We start from the raw sequence: 24,839 nt of genomic DNA, 5'->3' as shown, positions 1-24,839 counted from the left end.
TCTCTGTTCCATGAGAAACCTTACCCTGTGCTGATACTGAAGACTTTTCCCTTTAATTGGAATTTCTTACTGTGGCTTTGTGAATTACTCTGACATTTTCAGGTTTCCCAGAGCTACTTGAAAGGGGATTTTTGTTTTTTCTCTTTCTTCCAGATGTTGGCTTGGGAAATACCTGGTGTTACACTCCTACATGGCTGTGGGTAAATCCTGCATAAATGGGATGGATAATTGTAAATTACTTTCCTAGGTGTGGCCAAAATGTGAGTGACATGGCTGGGTCACATTTCTATTGCAGGAAGGAAGAAAGATAGTGATGTGGTTTAGACAGCAGGGGAAGGAGGAGATTTGGAGCAAGTGGGAGGAAGAGAGGGGGATGATGATGTGGTTGAGAAGGTGCTGTGGTTTTCTAAAGGAAAGACCTTTACAAAAATGATGGAGAGCTTGACCTTAATGTTGTATTTTTAAACATGTACATGATTGCAGCTGCTCAGAGTGCAGCAGGGTTTATTTTGGTACAGAATATGTGTAGGATGAAGGCAGTTCCTCCCAGCTGAATACTGTGGTGGGATGGGATCTCTGTGGCTTGCAGGGAGGATACAGGCTTGAATAATCCACTTCAGAAACATAAATAACTGTGTTTATTAGATGTATGTTTTGAATGGATCATCTTAATGGACCAGAGTGACTTTTTTTTTGCAACTAGTGAGGCCAATTCTGCAGTTTTTCAAGCTTGTAAATCAAGTTGCTTGGTGGGACCTGTGTACTGCTTTTCCATTGCTGAACTGCAAGAAGGAAGCAGTGTGGGAATTTGAATTGCTGGCAGGTTGGATTTGTTCAAAACAGAAGCTGTGCTCTACGTAGGCATTATACTTGACAGATGTTGAAGAGGTGGTACCAGATGTTCCATGTAACTTCAGATCTGTTTGGTCTGATACAGTGGTGTGTTCTAGAGCAAGGTTTTTGGGGGGTGAGGGGGGAAGGATATTTAAGTAGTGTAGTTTATGCCAAACTAATCTTTATTTTTGGAATAGAGAAATTAGTTTATCCTCATCTCCTTAATGTTCAATGAGATGTGTGTTAGAGTACTGCATGAATAATGGATGTACTGGAGAAGTTGGATTGTGAGGTTGGAGCAGAATCAGGTAAACTCCCAGAAATAATAGCAGCTGGGATCAGGCTTTTGAGATCTCCTGAGGGGTTGTTTTGGGTATCTCTGGAGTTAATATTTGCATTAAGGAGACTTTGGAGGGTGACTGTGTTAAAATATTTGCTGAACCAAACTAAAAAAGTAAAAAGTCATGGGAAAATGGGGAGTATTTTTACAGGAGGTTCTAGATGATCTTGAAGATTGAGTAGGAAAGGTATGAAAAGCAACCAAAGGCAGGATTTTTGGTCTTGAGAACTCTTTGAATGACTGAGGTGACACAGCTGTGCAGGAGACTTATGTCTGCAGCACCAGTCACGGCTGTGGTAATGCTCCCTTGTGCTAGAAATAACCGAGTTGGAGAGGAGTGTATTTGTTTTGTTTACCAGGATAGACTGGAATAACTGAGGGAAGAATGACCAGAAATGGAAATATGATCTCTTAAGAGGAAATTAAAACCCTTTATGAGTTCAGTTTAGCAAAGGCCTGGTAAATGAGGTTGGATCTCCTTCAGCACTGAAGCAGACAAAGGATTAAGGTGAGTGTAGTGCCACTTTTTTCCCCCACTAGAAACTAAATCTGCCCTCAAGAAGTACTTCCTGTGCTCGCAGGAATTGCTCTGGGCAATTCATCAGCATCAGACAGTTTTCAGGGCTCAAATTACAGGAGAGGAACAAAGCCCATGCAGCTCCTGGTGCCTGCATTTTGGATGTGCTTTTCATTACATAGTGTTCTCTGTATCTACTCTCCACCTGTATCTGGTGTGATCTTTGTAGAAAGGAGCTTTTTAATTTGGGGACAGTAATGATGCAAGAACAGACTGAAATAGATTTACATAGAAAATCAGAGGACAGTCTGTAATCATCACAGGAATGAACTCTGGAAGAGCTTTGCAGCAGAAGTAACGGAACAAAGTTTTGAGACAGAACTTATTTGTTATCTTGGCAAGGAGAGACCAGTGTGCAATAACATGTGCAAGAATTAAAAGTACTTCCTGACCATTTTGGGCATAATTATCTATCTACTGTTAACCAGAGATGTTTAATCCTTTTTTCTTTTCTTTTTATAATTGACTTGACGACCCAAAATCCACCAAGGTATACTCAAATAAATTTCAAAACATTAACTCAGGACCTCTGAGTTTTCTTGAACCTTTTGTTCTCCTTACATTTTTCCTTCTCCTTTTTTTGTCCAGTAAAATTTTTTCAGTGAGTTGTGATGTGTCCTGATTATGTACCATCTACACAAGTAATTTAAAAACAATTTTATTGCTGCCTTTTCTTTTTCTTCTTCCTTCCCCATCTTAAATCAATGCTTTATAATTTATTGGATAAAACTTGCCAGGAGCTAGTAGAACCACATGCTGCCCTGATAATTTCCCAGCAGCAAAAAAAGAAAGGCAGCAGCTGTATTTTTCCTATTTTTCTCTTCCTTCCTCCCTTTAAGTTCATGTTTTAATTTAGAAAACAAGAGGGTTGAAAATCAGCAAAAAATTTCCTTGGCCCCATAAAGCACGTTTTTCTCCCTGTCCCAAACCAAGAGTAATTAATGCAGTCCTTAAGTACTAGCAAGGATGGATTTTGTTTTTTATGGAAATTTTCCCTGTGGATTTTGTAGAAGCAAAGGGATGGAAGATGTTATGATGAAAGCATGTTGGGGAAATGGAGCTCCAGGCAGGGATTGCTGGGAGTGAAGACAAAGTGGCAGGATAGCAGAGCCTGCACCCAAGGCCAACCCAGAGCATCAGGGTGAGGAGGAGAGGCTGGTGAGGAAGAAAAGCCAGGATGTGGCTCCATGGTTTCCTTAAATCAGTTTGTGATCTGTTGTCATGAGGGACCAATCCCACCGTCTCCTCCTTCCCCACCCACACCTGGTTCTGGTGGTCCTGCAGGCCCCGGAGGACTGAGGACAGCTGGAGGGAAGAGGACAAGGAGCAGGGTTGTGAGCTGGAGGCCAGGACATGGCTGAGAGTGAGGAGGAGGGGATAGCTGGAGACAGGATGGAGATGGGGCTGGAATCTGGTGTTTGCTGGCACTAAAGGGAAGAGTCTTGCTCCTGCATTCTTCTTCCAGCTGGGCACCTATGATGGTGCTCCAGGCAACCTGGAATTGTGACTGGAGAGCTCTGTGGGTGACAGGCAGGGGAATGAGAGCCCAGGTAGTGGTGATGGTCTGCTCTATCCTGCTGTGAGGAGAAGGTGCCCTCTGAGGTGTCTAATGCTGCTGCAGACACCACGCCAATAAACACAAACTACAGTCCAGAGAAGCCCTGGCTGCTGCATGCCTGAAAGAATTCAAGGCCAGATTGGACAGGGCTTGGAGCAACGTAGTCTAGTGGAAAGTGCCCTTGCAGGGTGGAAGAAGGAGCAGAGGTCTTTAACATTACCACTGTAAGAAAAGAGAGGGAATGTGTCCCATGTAGCATGTGGAATCACACTGGTGACTTGAAAGTGGATGTGAAAAGTAATTTAATCCACTACACGATCATTTTTAGTGAGTGGCAGTTCAGATTTCTAGTTGGAACTCAGTGCTCACCCAGCCTTCCTCCTCACACTCTTCCCTGCTCCATCATGGAGTCCTTCCCATGGGAGACAGTCCGTCACAAACAGCTTCATCCTGAGTTCTTTCCACAGTGCAGTTCTTGAGGATCTTGAGGTGCTGCTCAAGGGCTCGGGTCTTGGCCAGTGACAGGTCCATCACACATCTCAGTCTGACATGGGGGCAGCTTCTGGTGTCTTCTCACAGAGGTCACCCCTGCAGCCCCTCCCAACCAAAACCTTGCCACGTAAACCTGGTACAGTGGGTCAAAAGAAAATACTTCAAAACTGAAATTCTTGACATTACAGCTGAGATCATAAAGAGAAAAGTTACAGATTTTGCAAATTCAGAAGGAAGCTGATTTGATACAGTATTGTCTAAGATCTGTGATGCTAGTGGATTTTTCCATTGCAATTCCACTTTGTTTCTCTAAGCTGTCGAGTTTCTAGATTTACACTGATGCTTTAACCAGGGATTTTTCCATGTATTAAAAAATGCATTTTGTGTTTATATAATGGCCTTAGTTTCCAGAGATAAGTTTTTATTGGAGTGCCTTACTGAAGGTTAAGCATCCTGGTGTTTTGGGATGGCTGAGATGTGTGTGTAGGAGTTGGTCTTGGTGCAGGTCTGAGGAGGACACTGGATTTGGGAGTGTTGAAAAGTTAGTGAGGTTCAAGGATACAAATACAAAATGTCAATGGGAGGAGGAGGGATGCAACAATGAGTCTGAGGATGAATTGATGTGAGGTGGGAGTGAGTTGAAGGTCAGGCATGCTCCCTCAGTGGCATTGGCTCCTTAGGCTGACAAAATAGGCAGCTATAATCTAAGGAAGTAACAATAGCTGTTGTGCTTGGATATGGTTAATTAGAATAAAATCTCTACATTAGGGTTCTCGGTTTTTCTTCTTCAAATGAATAATCTTGGGTTTCTGTTGAAGGGGTATTTTTCATCCATTAATTGAACATGTTAATGCAATGATGTGTGTTCATTTAGAGAGAACCTTGGCAGGAGTATAGTTCAGTTATCACAGCAAGAGCAGATTCAGTTCTCTGCCTGCTGCTTCTCAGCTTGATAAAGTGTTGTTCAGCAATGCTGTCACCTGGATGGTTGAAATCAGTCAAAAACAGCCCTCCAAGCATCTGGAGCTTGACTGTAGCGTGGCCCACAACCAGTGATCCCAGAGAGATGCAGGAAGGGGGCAGGGATGAAGGTGTGCCAGCTGTGCTCCCAGAGCCAGCACATGGCACCACTGCAGTCCAGGCATCCCTGCTGAGGGACACAGGTGCTGGCATTGATCCCAGCAGGCAGGAAGGGAGAGCCACTGACAAGTTAAAGGTTAACTAAGTAGTAATTGGTCACTACTTTTTAATAGCAAGAGGATCCTGCTAATCTCTGTGATCCCTTGGCTACTCCAGCAGCTCTGCCTGGAGCAGAAAAATTTTAGCTTGCAAAAGGGTGGATTAGGAAAGAACTGGGGCTTTAGGGCACACTGGTAGGGGATTTTTGGTTTGAATATGTTAGGGGCAAGTATTCTTTGAAACATTAACAGTCTGCAAATACAGTTTCTGTTCTCCTATGACTGTTTAACTTTGAGTACTTAGTAATTTTTTTTTGAGATAATTTGTCTTTGAAACTTTTTCCTAGCCCTCGTTACATGCCATAGGGTTGCTGCCTAAGTCTTTTTTACTGAAGGTACATAATGATCATGTCAAGATGGGCCCTTGTAGTCTGGGGGCAGCTCTTAAGTAGATATGGACTCCATCACCATCACTTAAATCTGGAACAGCAAAGAGACTAAAACTGCTGGAATGTTTCTTTGTTCATGCCAGTTCTCTTTCCACGGGCACTGTCCAGGGCAAAACTGTGTTACTATAAATGCCCTGATTTGCAAACACATCTTTGGCCACAGGGTTGGGTTTAACAGGCAAACTTTTTTTGAGTAGTATATTTTTTTTCAATCTGTACTGTATCTCAGTGAATATTTAATTTTTTTCCCCTTTTGAAGAAGCTAATAAGTGAAAATGGGAATCAGCTCAAGTATTCCAAAATGGCTGAAGTTCTGAGCATTTGTCTGTGTGTGAATGTGACTTGTGGAAGAAAAGCCCAAATGAAATGTGGCAGGCAAACCAAAATTAAAGAAAATTTGTAATAAATAACTCTTGATTAAAGCGTAGGCTATGGGAGTATGAAAAACACAGACATTACACAACTGAATCCTGTCTTGGTAACATGTTTTAGAAATAACTGACTAATGAATGTCTCAAATTGCTGCCAGACTTCTTTGAAAAGTCATGGAAAACTAGGAGAGAGATAAAAATGTGACATCTGGAACCAAGTTATAATTTCTCATACGAAGCAGAAGAGTTGCAAAAGGAAGAACCATTCCATGTCCAAGATTAAGTATTTGGTGGGGAGCCCAGCATGGCTGCACATTGGCTCCTGACAAGTGCAGTAGCTCCTGGTGCAAAAGGGATGACAAAACCTCCTGTAATCCTCCTGGCAGGATGTCTGGTCTCGTGTCTTCTGCAGGTGTTGAGAAAAGGATGAGTGTGAGCAGGAAGATACCACTTAAGGTTTTTTTTTCTTTTACTGGAACCTTCCTCAGCTCTAGGTTCCTTGCTTGATTCATTTTATTACCCTCGACCCTGCACATTCTTTTTTCCAGCCAGCCCTCGTGGTCAGCCCTTGTCTACAACATGTTGAGTTACTAGGTTATGATCATCAATCTTTGCTGTTTAGCTTTCCCAGATACTTTGATGTTACTTTGAAGAGCTCAAATGCCAGCAGAACTTCCTGGGGACCTTGCTCTGTTAAAGGACTGCTTATTCTTCTGACCACTTACTTTTTCAAGCAAACTCCTTCTCTTATGTGGTGGTATCTTAGTTTCCTCAAAATCCTGTAGTGAAGGATGCTGCAAAGCTTTTTGGGAAATCCAGGTAGCCTGACCCATTGCAGCTCAGATCTTCCTTACCCATGTGGTTGTTGACTCCTCTGGAGAGCCTGGAATGTTCTGTGGGCCCAGAAGGGAGAAGCTGCATTGACTTTTCCCAAGTCCAGAATTAATGCTGCTTAAGGATGAGTGTTTCCTTATTCTTACTCATTTATCCTTGTGTCTCCTCTCTCTTCTTTGTCTATTTCCTGCCCAGTGTTTTGTCTCTTCCACAAGACAATCTGAATTTAGAGGCTTGGGCTGGTTTATGTCCCCCCTGTGGTGTGTGGTGTCAGTGTGGGAATCCTTCTAGCTCCTTCTGTGGTGTCTGCAGGAGCAATGAATTTATTTGGCCTTATCTTCACTGAGTCTTGCTTTTTATTCCTGTATCATGTGTCCACACTTTCTGGCAGGCTTTATGCCAAGCCTGAAGTAGATAACCACAATTTTGGTGCCTCTTACTAACAGTCCCCAAACTTTTCTGCCTATTTTGGCATGGTTTTGTTCCCTGTGGAGCTTTCACATAACGCAGGAGGTGACGGGAGCTGCTCCTCTGACATCCCCAGGCAGCAGTGCCCAGGCGTGGAGCTCATCAGATTCTGAGTGGTTTTGGCATATTTAAATCCAGCACAAGAACAGACAGGGTGGTGAAAATTCAGGTTTTCGACATGTGCTGATTGATTTTGGGAGCAGTGGGTATGACACGTGGGGGAGGAAGAGGTGAGCCTCAAACTGACTTAAAATCAAAACTAAATTGGCTTTGACAAGGCAGGATCTGGAGAGAGAGTTTCTCACTGAGTTACTTGGGCAAAGGTGCTTTCAGCTTGTGGTTGTGGTAGCTCTGCCTTACATACTAGCTGAGTTCACAGCAAAGAGAGTCCCATTTTAACAATGCCAGGGAGATAAATTCTCCATTCTCAAGCCAGTTAGAAAAAAATGTCTTAAACACAAGGAAACTGCTTTTACTTACTACTTACTGCTCTTGTTTATTATGAATTTATTGCTCATTACCTACTTTTGTAGCTCTTACTTGGGGATTTGAGAGTGCATTGGAGAATTAAAGGTCCCGCTCACCTCCTTGCAGAGAGATCCCGGGGGATTTTCTATTTCTCATTTTCCCATTCCCATGGCCCATTTGCACTGTTTTTCTTTGCTGAAATTAGGGGACTTCTGCAGCATTTGAAATGCTCTTTAATTTCCTTTAATTTCCTGTGGGTGTGTACATGGGAGTCCTACCATGTGGTTTTTCCACTAATTTCTCTCCTTCCTGGAGAAGCCATTTTTCCTCTAAACTTGAGTTGCAACATAGATCACATCTGAAGCTTTTGAGGTATTTGGCAATTTCTGCAGTTTTCGCTTTTGAGTGCCTAATTTTTTATTCCCTTCCACCCCACAAACCTTTCAGGTTTGTCACAGCTTTGCATTTTATTGTAAGTGATGCTTTCTCTTACCTGCAGGGGTTTTGACATTTCCCTGATGGGTGTTATATAGTGGAGCATCACAGAGCTGCTGCATGAAATAGGAATGATACAGAAAAGGGAGTTGGCCATTAATTTTATTACATTTTTTGTCAGATCTGGGGGCTTCTGTCTCATGTGTCGACCTTGGCTGCCAGCAGTGAAGTCCATGGAAATTATTTAGTTAAATTACTTGATTTGGTAATCCATAATTATCTGCATACTGTTGTTCATTCTTAAGTTAGAGGAGTGATTTTGCATGGGATAATAAATGTTGGAAGACAGTTTTTGCCTCTGGAGGGCTCAGAGTGGGCTGGGATCTTCTCCAGCTCTACTCCTGCTCAGGCATCCAGTATTGTGCTTCCTACAGAGGGGGAGTAGCTGCTCCTGGACTTTGAAAGAATAGAGTAGAGACACCTGTGAAAGGGAGCAGAGGTTTGACAGCTGTTAAAAATGGGATGATACATCCATATAAAAACTCTACATGTCAAGTAAATGATGCTTCTGCAAACAGGTTTTGATAGTAAGCATGTGTATAAAAATGGATTAATTAAGGATGAAACAGGGAGAGAAAGAGGCTTTGCATTATTTTTTGGTCATCAGGAAGTTTCTATAAGGCAAACATATAGTTTGTGGCCTTGGAAAGTTCAAATTTCATCTGATACAAAGAAATTCTGCAAGAGACACAGCGTTTGTTTTGCTGGGGAAGGTGCACATCAGGACTGCATTGCCTTCAGCATCAGGTGTTTGGAGTCAGGTTATAATTTTACTCCTTTTTTGTGATGTTTTGGCGTGGGGTGAGCACTTGTTGAAAAAAGTGCTCTCCTTCTCAAGTCAGGAAATGAAAGTGCTGAGCATTCAGAACATCATCAGAGCTCAGAAGTGAAAGAGTTTGCTTTCCTTTTTTATGGGGAAGAAAGGAAATAAACCATAGAAGATGTGGTTTACATATGGAACTTTTATTTGGGAATGGTGTACTGTGGAAGATGTTGGGAAAAGATGATAAGGAGACTAGTTAAAGAGCTTTGTGGAGTTGGTGCTGCTGCTATTATGCCTGTTCTTCCTTTAAACCTCTGAGTTTTCTAGGGTGAATTTGGGGAGAAAATACGCCAAGTAGAGAATAACTAACTAATGTAACCTTTCTTCCATCAGACGTGTCAGGTGTGCCAGATGATGCTGCCCAACCAGTGCAGTTACTGTGCCCACCAGAGGATCCACGCTCACAAGTCCCCGTACTGCTGCCCCGAGTGCGGCGCCGTGTGCCGCTCCGCCTACTTCCAGACCCACGTCAAGGAGAACTGCCTGCACTACTCCCGCAAAGTTGGCTTCAGGTGTGTGCAGCTCAGGCTCCCTGGGAGCTGGGAGTTACACCTCTGCACTTTGCTTGTGCTTGTGAGGTTGTGGCTGTGTTTGTCCTGGCTGTGTTCCCTCCCAGTTTATTTTGTGTGTCTTCTCACTGGCAGAGCAGGAGACACACACACACACACACACAAATGGTCCTTGACTTAGGATAGACATAACTTAGCAAAAAACAAAACATCAGTGTGCTATCAGTGTTATTCTCATTCTGAATCCAAAACACAGCACTGTAGCAGCTCCTGAGAAGAAATGAACTCTGTTCCATCTGAAACTAGGAATCCACCCCTTGAAGTGTTCAAGGCCAGGTTGAACAGGGCTTGGTGCCACCTGGTACAATGGAAGGTATCCCTGCCCATGGCAGGGAGTGGATGGGATGAGTTTAAAAGTCCCTTTCAACCCAAAACATTCTGTGACTGTGAACTGTGTCTTACTTAAAGCAGAAATGAAAGTAGATGTAGCTGGAGCCTGGCATGGTTTTCTGCATGACAAAACACATTTGAAATGGGAAATAATTACTAACTGGATTTAAGGGAGGTTTCTGAGAGCAGACATTATTTTGTGGTGTCTTTGAGCTGAAAAGCTCTTGTATTGAATTCATGTTGCAACTGGATGTCTCAGGATTGATACTTACAGCAAAAAGATTGCAGATCTTAATCCTGTAAATCTCCTTAAAGCTTGAATTTATATTTATGTCAGTTGTAATGGGCTGAGAATGTGTGCCTTTATGAGAAGGGCATAGATTATTTCCTTCTGTGCCCCTGCAAATCTCCAAATATTTCTCATGAGCTGAGACAGATGGAGAAGGCTCCCAAGGTTCTGGATGTGGTACAATATCTTTACTCCAACTAAACTGCTTGCTGTAATAAGATGTTACTTTTCCCTGTGAGCCTTCTCTCCTTGGCATGTTTAGATCACCTGAGCTGCAGCACAGCTCTTAACACATGATGATTTGCCTGGGAGATGAGACTGGGTGATCTTTAGAGTTTCCTAAAAGTTCTGCTTTTTCTCTTGGTTGCCATTAAATACTCTGAGAATTCAAACAAACAGGGCAATTTCTGCTCTTGGAGGCGTTCTTTTAAGATGTCTGCAACTTCAGGAAGCTCTGCTGTGTGGTTTGGTCTGAATCACACTGAGGTTTTCAAGAGCTTTTTCTTTCAACTGTGAAGACAGGAGGCACATAACAAACTAATTCTGAGTTTAATTATATACAGATAAGGTTTTTTAATGTGGGATCTGATTTGAGGAGACCCAGCCCACAACAAAGAATTAATTCCTTCACATATTAAATGGCTGTGACACTGGGGCTGCTTGAAAATGAGTTAATCTGGGAAGGAGGAAAGCTGAAGGAAAAAATTGTTTTCCTTGAGATGGAAAAAGGGGTAGGGGTATGGAGGAGATTCAGAAAATTAACTTGGGTTTGGTGCAGTTCTTGGAACTTCAGTTGCACCTGGGAATCCAGCAAGGAGAGCTTCCATCTGTCTACAGATGTTGTTAGCAGATACCTACTCTCTGTTCCAGGGACATTAATGAAGATCTAAATGAAGGCAAAGCTCACAAATTATACTTAAGGATTTTTTAGCTTTACCCATCTTCTCTAAAAGCTGAAGTTCTTCAACTTCTCCTCTAATTTACATCTACTGAAGCTCATCTGTGAAAGATGAGTCCACTAGACAGGTCAATGTCTGGCTGTGCCATCCTTGTTATCCTGCCTGTCTCTGCTGCAGGGCTGATGTCACTGACATTGTTGAAAACAGAAGAGATAAATTCTGGTTGCAGAACCATATCTAGATAATCTGTGGCATCTGCCCTGTAGTTATGGAATGACTTCATTCTTTTCTTTCACATTTCTTACTTGCAGAGCTGAAAAGCTGAGGAATTCTTTAAGTCCCTCTTAGGATCAGCTTGATTTTAACTGCATCTCTTTATCTCCCTATTTTTTTGATTTTCTGAAGCACAGGTTTGGTTTTGGTTTTGTGATAAGTCCTTGTTCTGTCTCCTTTTATGCTCATAACCCTATGCTTTCAATTAAAAATGGGGTATGGTTGTTTTATTTGGAATTGAGTCATGGCTGGTAATTGCACTGAAAATGAGAATGGTCTTCTACAGTTGAAAATGAAACTCAACAAGATTGTCCTTAATGATCCTTTCTTCTTGGCTCCAAGTGTCACGTTCCCCACTTTTTCCAAGCCCCTTCCAGCTGTCCCCACCAATTTGGGACTCATTTTACTGCTTGGTACCATTTGGAGAATTGAGGGGCTGGAAGGTGATGGAATAGGAAGCATTCCAAGGGTTAAGACAACATCTTGTGGCTGTTATCTCCTCTCACAGGATGCTTTCCAAGACTTCCAGCCAGCTCTCCTTGCCCTGAGGGATCCAACAACACTGGGGATGATAGCAGGATTTGCAATTTGCAGGAATTATATGGCAAGCCCCTTGACATCCTCCATCCACTTTGTTCAGCTAATTAGTTTATGAGCCCTTGTCCTTCTGGCACTGGGATTCTTAATTACAATGTGGCTGTTGTTTAGACTTCCATTTACTGTAAATTAAATTAACCTGTGATCGTTTGACCCTGAGTTAGTGCTTGTTTCATTCCTCATTCTTAATGAAGTACTTCCCAAAATCAAGCGTCAGGCAGAACCATCTCTTCTTAGTTCAGGGAGAATTTGTGGAGGAAGCCCATTGGATATTCTTGGATGTACCAGTCATTCCTTACTGGCAGGATTAGTATTTGTTCTTCCATTTATACTTGGGGAATTTAATCTGCTGTAATAACCTGGTTCTTAGTGTTACTGTATTAGAAAGTCTCTCTCCCCCTGTCTCATCTGGTTGAGGATCAGGTTTGAAGGCAGAACTACCCCAGCTGAATGTCTTCATGCTTCCCCAAAGGTCACACCAGCTTCTGTCACTGCTTCCCTCTTGAAATTTAAGAAAACAGCAATTCTGTGTTTTCTTAAAAGTGTGGGGGAGAGGGTTTGGCTCCTTCAGGCTGGCTTCTGCCTAATGATCTTTTGAAGTGCAACTTCAAAGCCTGGGCTTGTTTCCTAAACGCTGCTGGGAGGCTGGTTTGGAGGGAAGGATATTCCAGCAGCTTGTTTGTTTATGATACGGGCTTGGAGCTGTTCCAGTGCACGATAGCTGGGGTCCATCTGTGCCAGCAGTGCCGTGGCAGTGCTGAGCACACATCCCCCAGCAGTGCTGTGGGCAGACACAGCCCTCAGGGAAAGGAGGGAAATGAAGGGAAAACCTGTTCATAAGGTGAGGAGGTTATGCCTTGTGCATCTCTCACATTCCACCAATGCAAGGTTGGCCCTTGCATTACCAGGCTGGGCTCCCCAGCTCTAACATCTGTACAAGCTGGTTTAAGCAGAGTTCCACTGGTATAATTTTGGTGGAATATCCTTGGGAGAGGCTGTTCTGGTCCCAGATCAGCAGAGGTGCACCTATGGGATGGCAAACCCTGTGGCTGGTGTGCTCGAGGCAGGTGAGGACAGGTGGCTGCATCCTCACATGCCCTTGTGTGTGAGCTGGTGTGGCATCTCAGAGTACAGCAGGCAGATCTGGGGAGCATTAAAGTTAAATTAAGTGAGGCTGCTGGTTGTTGCCATCTTGTGGGAATATTAGGCAGGACCTGTCACAGATGTGTTTCTGGAGGAGAGGCAAGCTGGGACCAGCAGGGTGGCCCTGCTCTCCTCTTGGCTTTGTTTTCAGCTGCTGAGAGGAATGCTTTTCTGCTTCTCCCTCCCTCTTCCTGAGCACCCAGACAGTCCTTCCAGTCAAGCAGTTTCTAGGCAGCACCTGTATCTTAATGAGCTTTATCAGTTCCTCGGGTGTTTCTATTGCTGTTCTCAGTATCTTTGCTGTTGCTGTTGTGATTTTCTGGAGCTCAGTGGAGTAGCAATTGCTGAAGATTTCTGACTGGATATTCTTTCTCTTTATTTTGTACTGGGGACTAACTGGCATTTGTGCTTCTTTTTTGTCACAGGGAGATCTCATCAGGTACTTTTACTTCAGTCTTGTGCCCTGTGGTGAAATTAGCTTTCACAGGTGGCACTCTGTTGAACCAAATCTTCATTCTTTTTTAGGTTGTTTTAGTCTCTGAAGGTTTCTTTTATAGATCTTGTTTGTTTGTTGCTAACATTCAGCTGTGAGTTCTGCCCAGAATTCCTGTATCATATTCCTCCTTGACACTTCCACGTTAATATGGAAGAGATTGAACTGATTGAATCAAGGACCCGCCACAGCCTGGTCCCTCCCCTGCCATTCCATGGGTGTGATGGAAGTGGTGCTGTGGCTGTAACTCAGCTCTTTGTCTTGCCTCCCCCAGGTGCATCCACTGTGGAGTTGTCTTCATGACCCTCGCCATGCTCAAAGTGCACATCCAGGAGAAACACTGCGAAGTCTTCCACAAGTGTTCTTTCTGCCCAAAGGCCTTCAAGTCTGCTGACACCACCATGGCTCACGTGGCCAGCCAGCACCCAGCAGAGCCTCACAAGACTACTCAGTAAGTGTTTTGGCTTTATCTCTTCTCCTTTGCTGGATGGCTCCAGGATTCCCCCTTTCCCTCACAGTTTTTTGTCTGCCAGCAGGGGTCTGTTCCAAACCAGAACATGCCTTGGTACAAACACAGTCTCCTGGGCAGGAGGAGAGGGCTTTGGTCAGGCAAGAGCTAAACACCCATAAAAGAAACTTAATTGTCACCTCTTTGTCTAGCAGGACCCTCAGTGGTACCTCTTGGTAGATGGCTCCAGGGCATCTGGCACTTGAAGGGAAGAGGAGGGTTATCCCAGGCAGTGTTGTCCCCAGAAATCACTAGAGAGAAGCCTCCTGATTTTTCCACCCTGTAGCTGTTCCCTCCAAGGCTTGAGCTAGTGCCAAAAATCTGTGCTTTAAGTGAGGAACTATGGAAAGGTGGGATTGAAAGCAGTGTGTAGCTGGCTGGTATGCTTTGTGTTTGCTTCCATCTGTCTGTGCTCATACACACGGGGTTATGCATATGCATAGAAGTAAACTTATTTTTAGCAAGCTGTGGTATGTGCCTGAGGCATTTTGATGTTCTTCCCAGTTGAGTTACTGGTTCAGTTGCCCACGTGGGTGTGTGTTGACAATATGTGGAAAGCACAGCCCTCCTCAGAAGTCCATCCCTTTCTGGAGTTGCTGAGATAACTTTTTTCATTGTCTTTTTGAGGCAGAGAGACTGAATTTACTTTCTTTAATTGTTTAAGGGTGATCTACAAATGCTCTTGTGAGATGGTCTTTAACAAGAAGAAGCTGCTCCAAGAGCACTTCCTGCAGAACACCAGCAAGTTGTTAGTGGGAGTGTTTAAGTGCCCACAGTGTCAGCTGGTGTATATGCAGAAGCAGCAGCTAATGCAGCATGTCAAGGTAGGTAACTCTCTCCCTTACTGGTACAAGATCTTATTATTTGAGTTCACAGAGAATTTATATCAACCATGTGAGGCAAGTGGTTCAAGAAGTGGAAGATTCTTGAGGAATATCTTGGTGGAAAATACAGACTACAATGATTTACAGGATCTGGAAATGTCAGTGGAGTGGTTTGTGTTACTTGGTCTTAATGCTGGCAGTTCCTCTCATCTAGATGCATTTTAGCTGTGTGAAAAAAACTTGTTTATACAGTTAAATCTCTTTGATGTTTAACTCTTCTATTTTCATATAAGCACATAATCACAGACTGGTTTGGGTTGGAAGGGATCTTAAAGCCCATCTAATTCTACCCCTTGCAGGGACACCTTCCACTACCCCAGTTGCTCCAGGTTGCTCCATTGTATCCAATGTGTTCTTGAACACTTCCAGGGATGAGGAGTCCTCAGCCTCTTAAACTCAAAGAAAGTAATTCATGTGGCAGCTTTTTCTTCAGATGGGAGACAGGAACAATTATTCTCTGCCCACAGTGTTACTGAATTTATATATTCACTGAATTCAGCGGAAGCTGAATCTGCCATTTTGGGTGCAACCCTGGAGTACTTTGGCCCTTTGCAGCTGCCTCAGAAGGAGCTTACCTAGCATTTAACAGCCTGATTCCCTGCTGCTCTGAGCCACCCCAGACTGCAGGAGGGAACTGAGGGAGGCAGAAGTGATTGCCCTGGAGGTTCTGGCTTTACAGGTTTGATTTTCCCATAAATGTAAAAGGGCTACATTTTTCTGTTATTTTACTCAGGATGTTTTTATGTTCAGTGTCTAACAACACTCCACAAAAATAATTTCAGAAGATTTCTCAGTGGCATTCTGAAGAAAGAGCTTGCAGTCTTCTTTCCCTTTGATGAAGGGAAAAAAAAGGACACTTTTTTTTTTTAATCAGTGACTTTATTTTGTTTATACTAACACTGAGAAAGCCAGAAGATTTGTTAGCTCATTCCTGAAAGCAAAACCCATTCAAAACTCCTTCCTTACTCTCTTCCCCATGTCTTTAACTTGCTAATCTGGAAGTACTTTGCATGCAGTAATGAATTACAATTTGAAGCCCTCCTGTGAAGTCGATGATTGCTAATCTTGGTGCATTATAGCTAGGAAAATAAGAGTTGAGATTAAGGCTATGACCTTCTAAGATGTTCATCCCCAGTGCTCAAAAACTGGAGCTGAGATACTCACCTTGTGGTTCATTGTCAGATCCCAGCCCAGGGACCTGCCTGCAGCAGTTTGTGCATCAGCACCCGAGATCTTCACCACAAAACTTTGTCTCTTAACCTCTGAGGTAACTGAAGGCTTTTTGGCTGTGGCAGTGTAGTAATTGCACACCTGCATCTCCTCTGAGATCACCGTCATGTGGTAGCATTTTTAGGAGGTGCTGTCTAGTGTGTGCCTACATGCAAAATAAAGAATCCATGTGCTTCCTCATCTTCCTCAGGTTTAGAGCGTCGCAGAGCAGGAGTTAGCGCTGCTTCCTTGTATTGATTCTGCAGAGAAATCACTTCATTTTTCCATGCTCCTCCTTTGTTTCACCCCAGTGGTGTAACAATGGAGTAATGGGCACTGAAAAACTCGAGAGATTTCCAGATGGGGAGACAGGTGATTTGTCTGTGTTCTTGAGGAGCTGGCAGTGCTGTGGCTTCTGTGGTCATCAGCTGGGCCAGGTGCAAAGTACACAGACATCTCAGCTGAGACCTTGTGTTTGGAGGTTTGTTTAGTGTTTAACCCACAGAAAGACTTCCAAATGCCTGGGGCTTTCATGTGTTGAAACTTTACCCGTTATTAATTACTGTGCACAATTAAACCTCTAAATTAGCCTTCTGTGTGGATGAACTATTGTTGTTCCTGGGGGGGTTTCTTGAGGTTTCTTTGGTATGTTGCTCTTTTACTTGCTTTTGCTTTCCCACAGCTCTTCATTTTTAGATTATTTTCCTTATGTTTAATTTTCTTTGTTAAAATAACTTTTTGGGGGACTTTTGGATTTTGGCCTGTTGAATAACCAAAGAGCCTAGAGCCATAGTCCTTATAAGGCTGGTTCCTGGCTTTATGCTTGGTCTTATATGTCAGAAGTGAAGTTTTGAACCATGAAAAATGTAAATATCAATAGATGGAGTGGGATTGAAAGAAACAGACATGGAGAAACTGAAACATTTTGTCTTTCCATCCCTTAAGCAAAGATGAAGCAGCTTTGGAGCCCCCAGGATACCAGCAAACATTTAATTCAGAGCTTACCAAAGCTCTGGGTTTTTAGAGCTTAGGCTGTTGAAATAATGACAATTGAAATTTCTCTTCCATTACATCTTCCCTGTTTAACCAGAGTTCCCAGGGCTCATCCAAAATGCTAAACAGGCAGCACCAAGGAGCGGCTGTTGTCATGCAGGAAACAGAAATAGAAGCTTCTTGTTTCTTGGGAAGATCTGTTGTCGGGGAAAGAACTGCAGCAGCTTCTAGGAGAAATGGGAAAACATACAGAAGCAAGACAACAACCCATTGTTTGGCCAGTGGGGATTTAAATAATGTATTTAAATAGCAAATTTTGTTTATTTATAAATAAAGGTGTGAAATATGAATTACATGTAAATGTTACATGCATTTCCACTATTACTGTTACACAGGGTGTTCATGGAGTCCCCCGTAATCCTGAAGAGCTCTCAAATTTCCGGCAGAAGTCTGAGAAGGCTTCAAGGAACCAGGTTCATACCTCACCAAAGGAGCTTTTGGTAGCCAATGGGACTTCCCCCTCTCCTCTGACAAGGAAAGACATGAGGATGGAGGGACATAATCCTGAATCCAAGTCCAGACTGAGAAGAACTGGTTGGACTTGCAAGGAATGTTCACAGTGGATGCCTGATCGGGAAACCTATGTGTCCCACATGAAGAGAAATCATGGAAGGGTAAGGACTGGGGTGAAATACTTGAGCTGGCAAGCTGGGGAAGAACACCAATCTCCTGCATTCCAGGACCCTTTGCAGGGCTGTCATTACAAGAACTGCAGATCTCAATGTTTTGTGTGTTTCATCCAGCTCAAGCCTTGCATTGCCTTGACCTACTTTTGTCAAGCTAATCCTTGTTGCTGGCAGAACATGGGCCAAGATGCTGTGTACAGCCAGATTTCTCAGTACTTTGGCATCAGGACTTCTTGTTTGATATCCTGAGTCACCCAGCCATGAATGGGAATCTGGATCATGGTATTTGAGTCCTTCTAGCTTGATTTGGAGAGGGCTGGGTTGTCCCACTTGATGATTTCCTCACTTCAAGAGAAGATGATGAGGGCAGGTTGAATGCTGGATTTTCCCATTTGAATGCCACAGAAGTAGGAAATTGGCCAAATATTTCAGTTTAATGTATATATGTATTCATTAAATGAGTTTAAGAAGGTTTTAACTGGAATGTACATGCAGGTTATATAAAGGTCTGTAGGAAAAATTTGGAGGAGGCTGATTACAGGACAGACTTTTTTAGGGGGATGTGAATATCTTACATGGATAACAGATAACAGGACCCATGTGATGGTTTTTAGCATCTTGCCCTTTTCTTGTGCTGAATTACAAGGAGTGAGAAGGGTAAGTGGACTTGTATTTAACTGGGGTCCTGCTGCCTTCTGAGGCTGAAGGGACCTTCCACTGAGGGAATTCTGCATGGGGTCCAGTAGTGAAATGAACCTACAGGAAAAGCATATATGTAATTCCTAATAAAAACATCAATAAAATCAAGCACGTGCTTTAAGTAGTTGTGACTTTATAAGATGAGTGCTGGTATTACCCAACTGTAAGGTTGAATCTAAGAGGGATCTCAAAGTCACTTTATATAATAAAGTGATCGCTATCACTTTAATATATAAGGGATTTTTTTGCATCTGAGAGGTAATGTGCAGGTGAAGAGCATGGGAATTAGAATCCAGTCAGTGCCTTGCATGTCCCTGGTGTTGAAAGCTGTTTCTCTTTTCCTGCCAGTCCATGAAGAGATACCCCTGTCGCCAGTGTGAGCGCTCGTTCAACGCCTCCAACAGCCTGCGCAGACACATCCGCAACAACCACGACACAGCCAAGAAAGTCTACACCTGCTGGTACGTACCCAGTGCCACTTTGCAGACTGCTTTTCAGCAGCAGTCTAATCCTCTGAGTTTGGAAGTTGTAATAACTCATGTCTGCTGCTCCTGCCTACTCCAGACTGTAAGTTACTGAAGGAAAGTGAGGAGAAGAATGTGTTAAACACAAGAGACTTAGTGGCTAAAATAAGACCTTGTTTTCGACTGCACAGTGAATGTCTTTTGGAAATTTAAGGGAAGGTGTGGTTTGATATCTGCAGGTAGTAAATGAGATTAATGTTTTGCATTGTTGTGAAACAGCTAATAAAATATTGGGCCAGTCTTTAACTGCTTTGTGGTTGGTGTGTCACGCATCACTCTTGTGCCTTCTCCTTGGGTGCAGAAGGCATGTAAAATCCTAATAATGAACCAGATCTTGCCACTGCTTTAGAAGGGCAGAACTGATTACACAGGCTGCAGGGCAATGGAGAATTAATCTTGCTGAAATTGCTTTGGAAGTCACACCGCAAAGTTGGAAAATGGATCTGGAGACTTGAGAGAAGTTACAGAAATCAGTGGTGAATGAAAATCATTGCTGGTCAACATATTTTAACTGTGGATACAATCTCAGTTCAGGACAAAGCCCAGTGCTTGTGAATCTACCTTTATAATTGCTGCAGATAAAGTTCTATGCTGAGTGGCCATGCAAAATTCCTTCCTGTCTCATTCCAAGACATCCTTCTGAAATAGGATGAAAGCACATTTGGGTTGGAAAAGAAGTTTGCAGTGATGCGGGTTGGGGGATTTTTGTTATTTAGCTATTTTGGTTTAATGCAAGTATTTCTGATGTGTGTTGTCACTTCACTGCACTCATGTTGCTAAAACCTCATCTGAAAAGTACAAGTACATTCCTCAAGTAGTGTATTTCTTTGAACTATCTAGTGAGCCACAACCACAACAGTAAATTTTAGTAAATTGATACAGCATAGGCATTACCACTGGGAATACATTCCTGAGACACTTTTTCATCTAGGACTTCTAAACTTTCTATTTCTTGTAACTTGTGACTTGAGAGTCTCTGGAGGAGATGAAATGTTGGTTCCTATTGTGTTTCATTCAGCTTTAAGTTTGTGAGTGATGGTCTTGGGTGTTACACTCACCTGATCTGTGTAAATCTGTCCTCTCTGGATCAGTTGTTTTTAAAGTGGAATATTTCAGGATCAAAATGAGCATAAGATGTTACTGGGAAGAAGGATTTGTGTGGAAATTCTTGACAGCCTAGGATATGCCAGCCTGCTGTGCATTACCTTGTTACTTTACAGAACAATGCACAGCTGCAGATCCACTGGTTCACCCAAGGGGCAATGATCACGCCAGCAGAGAAAACACAGCTAGCAATCCAAGAGAATTGTGGTTGCATTTCATTCTGCAGCTTGCAGTTGCTCCTTCTCAAAATCTGTTGATGAAGTCTTAATTGGACGGTGGTTGTGCTCTCTTCAGTCGTTGTAGGGCAGATTCACTGAAATCAGAGCACTCTTCCTTGAAATACTCTCCCAGCATCTCCAAGAGCTGCTTCTTGTTTGGATCTGAGGTCTCTTGTCCTGTCTTCCATTTGGTCCCTCTTAGCTTGTAGAATGCTGCTCTAAAAATCTTACCCTCCAGTTTCTGAATTCCTCCTTGGCTCTGTAAGGCATCACATGTCCACTGTTCCTCTTTTCTTCTGGTTCTGGTGTTCTTTCTTTCTGTTTGGCATTTTGTATCACTCTCACCTGTTAGTCTTGAGGGGTTTTTATGCCTTAACTTCATGTCACTCTCTTCTACTGAGTTTCCATGTGAAACATGAATAAAGTCTATCATGGATCTGATTATTGACAATTTTTGTGACTCCACCATGCTTGCTTGTAGGTGACCTTCCTCTGGCTTCTAACATTTCCAGCTGCGATATCCCCTTTTTCCTCCTGCCCTGCTTAGGTCTCTGGCTTTGGATAAATTTGTAGGGAGCAACCAGTGATGGAGGACTTAATTTGAACACCCTCTTTCCATGCTTGTCACTGGAGTAATTCAGGTTAGGCAAGCATCTTTCCCTGGTCCCATGAAAAGAATTCTAAATTAGGGCAAATTGCAAAATATTGTGATGTATTGTGTATTTTCTTTCATAATTCGCTTGGTTATCATTATCTTACTCTTCTTTTCCAAGTCTTAAGTACAAAGTGTCTGAAACACTTGATTTTCAACATGTTTATTTTTTATAAATACCACTTAATAACCTCTCAGCTTTCCTCCACAAAGAAGAAAAATTTCATCATCATTAAATATTGATTTAGCCTCTGGGCAATTCCTGTTAAAACCCAGAAGTATTCAATGAGCATGTCTGCATTTTCACATCATTTAATTTCCCTCCAGTTACTGGAAAATCAGTAGGAATCTTCTGTCCTTTTAGAAGATGTGTGTTTTACCCAGAGACACTTCAGCTCCTCTCTGTTGCCCTTAATCCTGTGCTGCCTCTGTCTCAGATGCAATTAGAGCACTTCAGGGGACTCTGGTGTCACTTGTCCTTGCTCAGGTCCTTGTGTAGCTGATGGACCTTCATCGTGTTGTGCTGGCAAGAACAGCAGAGATACTCAATTTTGGCTTTCCCAATTGCTGTCAGAGCCCTCTGGTGCCCTTGATGGGGGCTGGTTTATGTCTGCAAGGCCTGGCACTTATTCCAGGAGATCTCAGTCATCCAGGAGTGAAGGTGCAGATGGCACATCCCCTTCACAGCTCCTTTTTGGGATGTCAGCCAGCTCTGTAGCACCTCTGCAGTGCTGCCAGGTTCAAACATGAGCTACATATAAGTGGCATGTTAATGAGTGTTTCTGCCTAGATTGTTGGTATAAAAGTTGGAATTTCAGCAGTTTGCTGAGAATTTTAACTGTGTTTTGGTGCAGTCTGGTGGATGTAATGCTGGTTCTCCCTGGTTCTTGGGAGTGGTGGGTGCAGGACTGGGTTGTGCCACACACCTCCTAGGTGTCACACGAGTCACCAGCTCTCTCTGTGTAGTTCTCTCATCTCAGAGTCTGTTTTTGGTGTTCTCCCATATGTTTTACATCCTGATCATTTGTCCTCTTTGGCACCTGTCACAGGGTGCCTGACCCCCACTAGTCCCTATATTTATTTAGCACTGTAAAGAAGACATGCCCTACTCTCATTCATGAGCACTGTGGAAAACTCCAAACTGTTCCAGATTTCTCTCAGGGTAATATTTTATTATTAGAATGATGCTTTGCTGTATATTTTGGTAATCTGATGGTACATTACTCACCAGAGTCTGTCTCCAGTTACACCTTTTGGTTTTGCACAATACGAAGAGCATATCCTCTAAATAAATTGTCTTCCTTTTTTTTATTTCCAAGGTACTGCACAGATGAAAATCAGACATTTCCTCAGCCATTCATGCTGGAGAACCACATCAGCCTCATGCACGGCATCAAAAACCCAGACTTATCCGAGATGGCCAAAGCAAAAGCTCCAGAGAGAGACAGAGCAGAAGTAACTGATACCTATTTTCATGGAAAATTAAATGTACAATTAAATGTACTTGGCGAGTAGCTGTTCATTCGGGGTGTTACGTTGAGCTGTGGCCTTGTGCCAGTCAAACCCTCCCACCCATAGGGTAGCTCTCCTTCCCTACTCAATTCCATCCAGCCTGGTTCCTTCTCATAGGGTCAGGGTCAGCAGTGTGAGCGCAGCTGAGCTGCACCAGCACAAGGACAACACACATTTGCATCTTGAATTTCTCAAGATTTTCTCACTGTGTTTTGCTGGCATTTATTCAGTCTATTTTGTGATTTGTTTGTTATTACCCTTGTTTTCCCCTGGTACCCCATTCACGAGCATGGTGCATTTTTCTTCTTTCTTCCTTATTTTTTCTGATATTTATAAAAGATTTATTTTCTGTTAAAATACTTGCTAGATCCATTACCTATGAGAACTGCATTTTTCTTAAGTAGTAATGTGTAATTTTGTATAGCAAATATAACTGTTCTACTGGTTTTTGTTTTGGATTGGTGTGGAGGGTTGGCTGCTTGAGCTTGTTTGCTCCATTTATTTTAAAAATACACATTTTGCATATCACTGCAGGGACATACTTAAGCAAGTCATCCTCATGGGAGAAGAAGCTGCAGGATTTTAAGATAGAGGGGATTAGGTACTGAGAGATGCCACTAGGACAGAATCTGAGTGGAGGGGAGAATGTTCAGAGTTTAATCTGAGAAGGGTTGTCTGGGCTCTTGACCACCCCTGTGTGCCTCAGTTGTCCCTTTTCTGTGGACTCCTCCTTCCCACACTAAAATCTGAGTTGTTCCCACAGCAAACCAAATTTTTACCCAGAGAGGTCATGGCTATCTCATCCCTGGAAGTGTCCAAGGCCAGGCTGGACAGGGCTTGGAACAACCTGGGATAGTGGAAGGTGTCCCTGCCCGTGGCATGGGGTAGAACTGGATGAGCTTTCAAGTCCCTTCCAACCCAAACCATTTCATGATTCCTTGATTCTAAACTATTTCCCCATCATGTTTCTGCTCAGCCAGCCTCTAGCAGCGTTCCCATCTCACGTCACAGGACAACAGTTGAAATCCTGTGCACCGGTTGAGGTTTTTGGGTGTGGGGAGGGAAGGGAATGCCCCAGGAATCCCTAGGCATGACTTCACCCTCAGGTATCTTCAGACACGCGTGTGGATTCTAGCACTTTTCCATGGGTTCAAATGATAAAGTAACTTTTTAATCTTATTTTTTGAAGGCAAAATCTCCAAAGAGGATGGCACTGGATGAGCTGGGTCAGGCAGAGAGCACTGCGGGTTTGGACGCGCCGCCAGCCAAAAAACTGAAAGCGCCTTGGAAATGCGCTAAGTGCGGCTTTGCCACGGACGTCCGGACTGAGTTCCAGGAACACATACCTCGGCACAAGACCGACAGCTCCACCTTCCAGTGCTTGTTCTGCGGCCTCTGCTACACCTCCCACATCTCTCTGAACAGACACCTCTTCATTGTTCATAAAGTCAAAGATGAGGAGGAGGAGGAGGAGGAGGAGGAAGATGAGAGGCAGAAGTTACAAATAGAGATGAGTAAGAATGGACACGAGGACTACAATGGCGAGTTGAACACTACGGTGGAAGAAGAAAACAAGTACAAAGAGTGCAAAAGGGACTCAGCTCTTTGTGAGCACAGTCAGACGTGTGGCACAGAAGGCCCCAACAGCACCTCACAGAACAATCATTCAAAGTCTCTTAAGACTTAAAGGCAAAAAAAAGCCCTTTTGGTTGATTGGGGGTTTTTTGTTGGGGGGTTTCTACTCAAAATACAGGGTGGGGATGGGGCAAATCTTTGAAATATTCTGTTGATTTCTTGGGATGGACGTTGCAACTCCTATTTGTAAGGGAAATTTAAAACAGAAAAAAGCAAAACCAGCCCTGCCATTGCATCCTAAGCACTAACTCTCTGCCAGCCCAGAGAGGTGAAAAGGGAAGGCAGGGCCAGAATCCTCAGTGGGGTTTGGCTAGCTCCTGAGGATCCAGGAGCACTTTGCCGCTGCAGTTTCCTTCAGATGAGCTCTTCTCCTTTGAGTGTGCACCACCTCTGCCTCTGCCCAGAGCCCCGGCCTCACCTTCCCAATCTCCCTTTCTTTCTCCTTCTATTTATGGCTTCTTTTTTCTCTCCCCATCCTGCCTTTGTGTTACTCATTTTAACTCATAATGCTGGCTCAGCCAAACGTGCTTGTCAGGACCGTGTTGGCCGATCTGGGATCTGCGTTACACGGGATGGGTTTGAGCTGTAAGTTGTGCTGGTTATTCTTTAGTTGCCCAAATAACAACATTCTTTTCCAAAACGCAGTTTAATGAAATGTCTTGGACCTGAATCATCCTTGAAAGAGGATTTTGTAGCCCCGGTCCTCCCCGGTGAGTAAGGTGTTGAGGAGGGCCT

The 24,839-nt window shown here is 43.4% G+C and overlaps 1 protein-coding gene across 3 annotated transcripts in view; it reads left to right on the top strand.

Moving 5' to 3' along the window:
- Window positions 1–24,744, top strand: part of ZNF592 (zinc finger protein 592) — a 34,395-nt gene extending 9,651 nt beyond the window's left edge. The window contains exons 3-9 of one of the 3 annotated variants that reach the window (XM_021554162.4): window positions 9,221–9,399; window positions 13,755–13,931; window positions 14,653–14,812; window positions 17,470–17,748; window positions 18,808–18,920; window positions 22,277–22,412; window positions 23,659–24,744. In XM_021554162.4, the coding sequence (XP_021409837.3) occupies window positions 9,221–9,399; window positions 13,755–13,931; window positions 14,653–14,812; window positions 17,470–17,748; window positions 18,808–18,920; window positions 22,277–22,412; window positions 23,659–24,156 (1,542 nt within the window). In that variant the 3' untranslated portion in view covers window positions 24,157–24,744. Of the gene's footprint in view, window positions 1–9,220; window positions 9,400–13,754; window positions 13,932–14,652; window positions 14,813–17,469; window positions 17,749–18,807; window positions 18,921–22,276; window positions 22,458–23,658 lie in introns of all 3 variants that reach the window. The other 2 variants (XM_085588628.1, XM_085588629.1) reach the window with 2 other exon arrangements.
- The last annotated feature ends 95 nt before the right edge of the window (window positions 24,745–24,839 follow it).

Source organism: Lonchura striata, chromosome 10 (assembly GCF_050655825.1).
Source record: "Lonchura striata isolate lonStrDom1 chromosome 10, ASM5065582v1, whole genome shotgun sequence".
In the NCBI taxonomy this organism is placed as follows: domain Eukaryota; kingdom Metazoa; phylum Chordata; class Aves; order Passeriformes; family Estrildidae; genus Lonchura; species Lonchura striata.
The sequence above is the reverse complement of the archived record's forward strand: the minus strand, read 5'-3'. Positions and strand labels throughout refer to the sequence as shown.